We start from the raw sequence: 6,849 nt of genomic DNA, 5'->3' as shown, positions 1-6,849 counted from the left end.
TATTATTAGTTTAGCTTACCTCATAATACACATAAAAAGATTAAATAATTTGGTTATAATTAAACAAATTATATCCATTATTAGAGAGAGAAGTTGGTTTTTAAAAATGTGTGAAAAATACACATCCACATTTTTTAATTGGCTCAAAAAAGTCCAGCATTTTGTCCCTTTGTTGCCAATCACCCATCATGTAGGGTAACCTCACTACACTTCATTAACCATTCTATAAAAAATAATTAAAAAAGTGAATCTTAAAATACTTATATAAAAAGTAAAAATCACCCATAAAGGTCATACGCAAAAACTCAATCAACCAACAAAACAGTAAAGAGTACAATCGAAATCGCATCACATAGCAAGACGACAACAAAAAGTGAGACTTTACCAGTTTACAGTTTACTCCTCCACGCCGCCGTCGTATTCCTCCTCCTCCTCCTCCTCGTCCTCCTCCACCGTTGCATCTTGGTATTGTTGATACTCCGCCACCAAATCATTCATGTTACTCTCCGCTTCAGTGAATTCCATTTCATCCATTCCTTCACCGGTGTACCAATGCAAGAACGCCTTCCGCCTAAACATCGCCGTGAACTGCTCGCTCACTCGTCTGAACATCTCCTGAATCGAAGTCGAGTTTCCGATGAACGTCGAACTCATTTTCAGTCCAGTCGGTGGAATGTCACAGACGCTGGATTTCACGTTGTTTGGAATCCATTCCACAAAGTAAGATGAGTTCTTGTTTTGAACGTTCATCATCTGTTCATCCACCTCTTTCGTGCTCATCTTCCCCCTGAACATGGCGGACGCCGTCAGGTAGCGTCCGTGACGTGGATCTGCTGCGCACATCATGTTTTTGGAGTCCCACATTTGTTGAGTTAGTTCTGGAACGGTGAGTGAGGTGTATTGCTGGGACCCACGAGATGTGAGAGGTGCGAAACCGACCATGAAGAAATGGAGACGAGGGAATGGGATTAGGTTAACTGCTAGCTTCCGGAGGTCGGAGTTCAGTTGGCCGGGAAACCTCAAACAGCAAGTTACGCCGCTCATTGTTGCAGAGATCAAGTGGTTGAGATCACCGACTGTAAAGCAAAATGATGAAATAAAACGATGAATCGTAAACGAATTGATGAAAAAACGAACTTACAACTTGGATTGCTGAGTTTCAATGTTCTGAAACAGATGTCGTAGAGTGCTTCGTTGTCGAGAACCATACATTCATCGGCATTTTCGATCAACTGGTGCACCGAGAGTGTTGCATTGTAGGGTTCGACAACTGTGTCAGAGACTTTTGGTGAAGGAAAAACTGAGAACGTAAGCATCATTCGATCGGGATATTCCTCTCTGATCTTCGAAATCAAAAGTGTTCCCATGCCGGAACCTGTACCTCCTCCGAGCGAATGGCAGACCTGAAAACCTGCAAAATTGGATCAAACAAAAACCACACAAAGCAATTTCAACATGAGATCAAACACGAACACATAATTTATGACGATTTACAGTATTACACACAAAAATTCATATCAATACTGATGTCGGTAAACACAAAAAAAATGCGTTTCGAAATGAATAGTGTCAGAGATCGGGATTCGAATTGTATACGGAGTGAAATATTATCATATACCTTGCAACGAATCGCAATTCTCAGCCTCCTTACGAACAACGTCGAGAACTGAATCAATCAACTCAGCGCCTTCAGTATAATGTCCTTTAGCCCAATTATTTCCGGCACCGGATTGCCCGAACACAAAGTTATCCGGCCGAAAGATCTGCCCATTGGAACCAGATCTAATACTCTCCATAGTCCCAGGCTCGAGATCCATAAGCACAGCCCGAGGAACATACCGGCCACCGGAAGCTTCATTGAAGTAAACGTTGATACGTTCAAGTTGTAGATCAGCAGTCGTTCCACTGTAACTTCCGGTGTGATCAATGCCGTGTTCATCACAGATAACTTCCCAAAACTTTGTACCGATTTGGTTGCCGCATTGGCCTCCTTGGATGTGCAAGATTTCTCTCATGATTTCTGGAGAAGATGATGCGAGATTGCGGTTGATATATAGAGATGAAGGAACTGATCGATAGATCTAAAGCGGTGGGAGAGAGAGAGAGAAAGAGAGAGAATCGGAGTTGAAAGGATCGTGGATGATGGGGGTTGACGGTGGTAGGAAATTGAGGGCCCAAATGGCGCCAGGGTATTGATATTGAAAATGCTTTTCAGGTTTAAAACTTTCCCTAATTGCAACTCTCACCCCTCAACTATTGTTTTCTCTACAAAAGATCATGTTTGAAAAAATATATTTATAGAATGATTGAAAAATTGAATGATTTGGGAATATTATAAAGATCCAATTCGCGTTAATAGAATAAAAATATTTATAGAATGAATAAACTGAGAAAATATGTAATAATAGTAAATCGATTTTTTATTGATAAAGATCACACTCAATCCCGTGAATGTAGTAAACCAACCAATAGGGATGATCCAACTAGTTGAATGGTAAAAGTAAAACAAATGAAGAACTAAAGTTGGTATTTGGTAATATGTAAAGTCGGTGGAATCATATTCATGTCATAAATACAAGGTGTCATCAACGTGTGTTGATTGTTCACTCTAATATTAAATTATAAAAAGCTTAGTGAAATTAATCAATCATTGTGGACAAAATAAATAAAAGAAGATTTACTATTTCTAAAGATTATAAAGACAGTATGAAACTAAAATATAAAGACGGTATATATATTTAATATATACATATAAAATCAATTTCTAATTAAAGAAACCATATGATAAAATAAATTGGTATTGGCAATTTGACCCATGGCCTGCCGCCTGCAGCCTGCCTTTGACTTATTCGGTGGCAAGTTTGCAAATAAACAAAATGCTTCATATTCGAATTGCTAGATTATATAAAAAAAGTTAACACTTACTAATATTACTAATATTAACATGCCACTTTTATAAATGTGTCATTTTTATTTATTTTAAGCATAAGGCTAACCTAAAATGTTAAACGACTTAAATCTACAACTCATCATAAAAATAAATAAAAAAAAAAGCATATTTACCCAATTATGTTAAAGTCTTTAACTACTTAATTCAACATTACAAACATATGATCACGAATTAAATCTGGAAATAAAAGGACAATTTTTAAAAAACACATTATATTATACGAATAATACAAGAAATTGAAGTAAATAATAAATATCACTAACGCTGCTGAAGGAGTACTTCATTGCAATGCTTCTTGAAATTTAAACATTCTTCCATAAGATACTCACTGTTAGAATCAGCAAACTTCATGAGAACATATCATCATACAAATTATATATATATATATATATATTTTTTAAAAGTTTTATATAAAAAAAAAAAAAAAAAAAAAAAAAACTTACAAGATTCTCTCTGTCATTTCTGCCACATCCCACCTTGGACTCCATGGATAATCTTGTAAAATAGCTGACTTTATGGGTGCATTACCAGGGGGAGAGTGAAAATGCTTCAAAAAAAATAAAATGAATAAAAATAAAAAAGATGTCGATAGTACATTGCTATTTTTAAAGTGATATGGAACCTGAGAACTTTGAAGAATGAGAGAAGGTTGTTGCCTAGGGAACTGAAGCGGAAGCGAAAAGTGAACCTATAAAACATAAAATATGAAATTTATTTAAAAAAATTTTGACTTTATAAAATTATAATACCAGAAGTTTTATAACTTTATAAAACTGTCATAATTGATAATACCAGAAATGTGAATACACCAGAGCAAGCTAGAAATGTTGCCTTCCTGCAAAATACCTGGTAAAACAAATATAAAATATAAGATTTTTAATCAAAAAAAAAAAAAGTTTATTAAATTCAAAATGTAAAAATTTACATACCGGATCAGCTTCTAGCGGCCTTCCAAAAGGAATAGCTAATGCTGTAATGAACTTTCTTCTAACTTCAATTGATGAGATAGCATCTCTTATCTATAAAATTAATAAAAAAAATTAAAAAAACAAAAACAAGTAATGAAAGTATGTTGCTATTTCTTGAATGTACAATGTTGTAATAGAAGAGAATAAAATATTAACCTGTGATTGAAGAATCTCCTCTAAATTGGGGAGATATTCAGCCATGCACCTTTAAACAGAATCAAAAAACGATATTTCAAATGTCTTAGGTGTTGTTTCTTTTAGGGTAAAATAGTCATTTAAGAAAAAAGAAACAGGGGCTTACATTCCTTCCAACCAAGGAGGAAGTCTGAAGTCATCAATGGAGAATAAAGACTTCAACTCAGGGGTAGATACTAATTTTAAACGTGGAGCTGAACTCATTGCTGAAAACTTTCTACCCACAGGATATATAACCTGAATTGATTCAACACAAAAAGAGAAATGATAATAAAATAAATAAATAAATATATATATATATATATATATATATATATATATATATATATATATATATATAAATAAATATAAAAACATAAACAAGATTTTACCTGTAAGTATATCTTCTGTTGATGACGCCAGGTGGACCCTGCAACCATTTTGTTCAAATCCATCTCCAACAAAGGCACTGCAAATTTTACCTCTTCTGGCTACACTACAGTTGAATAATAACATCATTACAAAATTTAAAATTTTGATAATGAAGTGAAAGTATATAATAACTCATATGAAAATCAAAATACCTTGTCAAAACCAGAGCTCATATACATTTCGATTCCCTCTTGAGAATAAATGGTGTTGATTTCAAACTTCAGTCTTTCATCATCAACATTTCCAACACGTTTTTTCTGGTATGCCATGTATAAATTTCTGCGGTGGAGAACATAATCATTTACATATACTAAATGGGAAATTATCCATAATGCAAATACCTAAGTTCATGAATCAGAGACAATAGCTTAGTTGGATCTTTGCAATTCCAATCAGATAAACTGTTCTTGGGTTTCAGTTCTCCTTCTCCACCAGCGTGGTATGGTCTGAAGCTTTCATCTTCAGGTCCAAAAATGATATCTGGTGCCAACAATGGGAATTGTGCATTGTAGATAACATCCCCTGTAATTACAACACCAAATCTGAATACAAATCCGCATGAATGTGAGAGGATATTTCTGATCATAAAACGAAAAATGTTTTTTTCTATTCTAAATGTAGAGAGTACATCAACGAGCAAAAGAATCGGTTTCTACTGTATAACAAATCAACTGAAAATGCAAAAAGGAAACTGGTAAACTGACATTTGATGTAATCGAGACAAAAAGGAATTGCCAAGGTAAATCGATCAAGGAAACCAGGATTTTTGGAACCAGACCACATTTGCTCGACCTGCAGAAAACGAGAAAAGAAATCAAATGAGAAACACGAACCTTTGATTCTGACTTAGGGTTTTTCAAGTTCAATTGTAAAGCTTGATGTAACCCTAAATGCGGAAATCGCGTACCTTGATGGAGTGAGGAGAATGAGTGAGGAGGTAATTGAGTTGTGCGTAGATGATCGGAGGCATACTATCAACCGCCATGGTCACCAGATGGTGTGTGATTTTGGTCCGTCGTCGAATTCCACCGATCAATTTTGGGTTTAGCTCTGCGTCACCAGAGGGGTTTCAACGGTGTAATTAATCCACCGTATGACGTAATCGTAGAAAACCCAAAAAAAAAAACGTGGTTTGATTTAGGAGCTATTTGGTACTTTGTACTTTCTAGCCACCAATCTTTCACTTTTTACCTTTTCTATAACAATGACCATCAAGCATAAGCTTTGAAGGTTGCCATTTAGCTAATTTGACTTTAACCTTAGGCTACACGGAGTGTTTTTTTTACCACTTTAAATAAATACTATATTTTTCCAAAAAAATCATATTTTTCAAAAAAAAAAACCCAAATTTTCAAAGTATAACTGTTGTTTATATAAATTTCAAAATTTTAACCTTTCATCAACTACTATAGATATCAAACATTGTCTTTTAATTTTCACCGAATTCAAACATTTTTCATTATCCTAATATTTTTTTCCACCTTCAAACTTTCATCTCTAAAAAATGACTCATCTTTAGACCACGTATGAAGCGATCATGTTGTCTTGCGCATGGGTCAATGTAACTGAAGAGCCAATCAAACATCAACGTAATAGATGTGTCTACTTTCTCGACGAGAGTCGCCTAAAGATAGGCGGAGGTTCTTTCACAATACGAATGATTGCATGGATTAAGTTTGTGAAAGCTATCTATGTAAGGATGGGTGTTGTAGTTTTTCATTTCATTATGGATGTCCTCATGGTCCTTGGAGCGGTATTGTTAGGTCCATATGGCAGTTGAGAGACCGAGGTTTAGATCTTCAACAGTTATGTCATTCGCATGTTGGAGATGATAAGAGGATTGACTTCTGGCAGTGGAGTTGGATCGGGGGTCAGGTTTTAGTGACTGGTTTTAATCGGTTTTTGCTTTAGCTCTTCATAATGATATCTCGATGGCAGATCGGATTTCTATAAGTTGGTTGCTTGATTCTCTTAAGAGATTTTCGAAGAGTGGCGTCGAGCTTTCCCAATGGGAATCTTTTCTTGTTTTGATGCAAGGGTCCAGTTGTGTGATCGTTCGAATACATTGGAGTGGACTTTAGATGTGTTGAACTATTTCTTTGTCGCCACTGATCAGAGTTTTTTGGATAGCGGTTCTCTCCCTAATGGGGGCTGTGAGACTATATGGAATAATTGGATTCTTATCAAGTTAAATATCCTCATATGGTGTATCAATCTAATATGTATCCCTATGAGGGAACGCCTTTCTTCTAAGGGTATTATGGTGGAGTCTATTTTGTGTCTTATTTGCTCAAGACCAATAGAGTCAATGGACCATCTTTTTGT

At 35.2% G+C, this 6,849-nt stretch overlaps 2 protein-coding genes across 2 annotated transcripts; both read right to left on the bottom strand.

The window, feature by feature from the left end:
* Positions 1 to 236: 236 nt before the first annotated feature.
* LOC145070786 (tubulin beta-3 chain-like) lies at positions 237 to 2,187 on the bottom strand. Its single transcript, XM_079017746.1, has 3 exons — positions 1,619 to 2,187; positions 1,142 to 1,411; positions 237 to 1,076 (listed from the first exon to the last, which is right to left on the bottom strand). Exons 1-3 carry the CDS (start codon positions 2,013 to 2,015, stop codon positions 397 to 399), a joined length of 1,347 nt encoding a protein of 448 aa, XP_078873872.1. The 5' UTR covers positions 2,016 to 2,187; the 3' UTR covers positions 237 to 396.
* Positions 2,188 to 3,058: 871 nt separating this feature from the next.
* Positions 3,059 to 5,659, bottom strand: LOC145071017 (BRCA1-A complex subunit BRE-like protein). Its single transcript, XM_079017965.1, has 12 exons — positions 5,432 to 5,659; positions 5,229 to 5,316; positions 4,866 to 5,046; positions 4,677 to 4,803; positions 4,485 to 4,583; positions 4,220 to 4,350; positions 4,075 to 4,123; positions 3,880 to 3,969; positions 3,743 to 3,796; positions 3,573 to 3,638; positions 3,394 to 3,497; positions 3,059 to 3,278 (listed from the first exon to the last, which is right to left on the bottom strand). The coding sequence occupies exons 1-12, from the start codon at positions 5,507 to 5,509 to the stop codon at positions 3,209 to 3,211; spliced, it is 1,137 nt and encodes a 378-aa protein (XP_078874091.1). The 5' UTR covers positions 5,510 to 5,659; the 3' UTR covers positions 3,059 to 3,208.
* Between the last annotated feature and the right edge of the window lie 1,190 nt (positions 5,660 to 6,849).

Source organism: Lactuca serriola, chromosome 8 (assembly GCF_051521515.1).
Source record: "Lactuca serriola cultivar US96UC23 chromosome 8, Lser_US96UC23_V15, whole genome shotgun sequence".
NCBI lineage: Eukaryota > Viridiplantae > Streptophyta > Magnoliopsida > Asterales > Asteraceae > Lactuca > Lactuca serriola.
The sequence above is the reverse complement of the archived record's forward strand: the minus strand, read 5'-3'. Positions and strand labels throughout refer to the sequence as shown.

Coding starts and splice junctions, on each gene's coding strand:
- LOC145070786 (XM_079017746.1), bottom strand. CDS start 2,015: ATGAGAGAAATCTTGCACATCCAAGGAGGCCAATGCGGCAACCAAATC. Junction 1,412..1,618: donor GAATTGCGATTCGTTGCAAG/GTATATGATAAT, acceptor CCAATTTTGCAG/GTTTTCAGGTCTGCCATTCG. Junction 1,077..1,141: donor GAAACTCAGCAATCCAAGTT/GTAAGTTCGTTT, acceptor TTTGCTTTACAG/TCGGTGATCTCAACCACTTG.
- LOC145071017 (XM_079017965.1), bottom strand. CDS start 5,509: ATGGCGGTTGATAGTATGCCTCCGATCATCTACGCACAACTCAATTAC. Junction 4,804..4,865: donor TCTCTGATTCATGAACTTAG/GTATTTGCATTA, acceptor TCTCCACCGCAG/AAATTTATACATGGCATACC. Junction 3,970..4,074: donor AGGAGATTCTTCAATCACAG/GTTAATATTTTA, acceptor TTAATTTTATAG/ATAAGAGATGCTATCTCATC.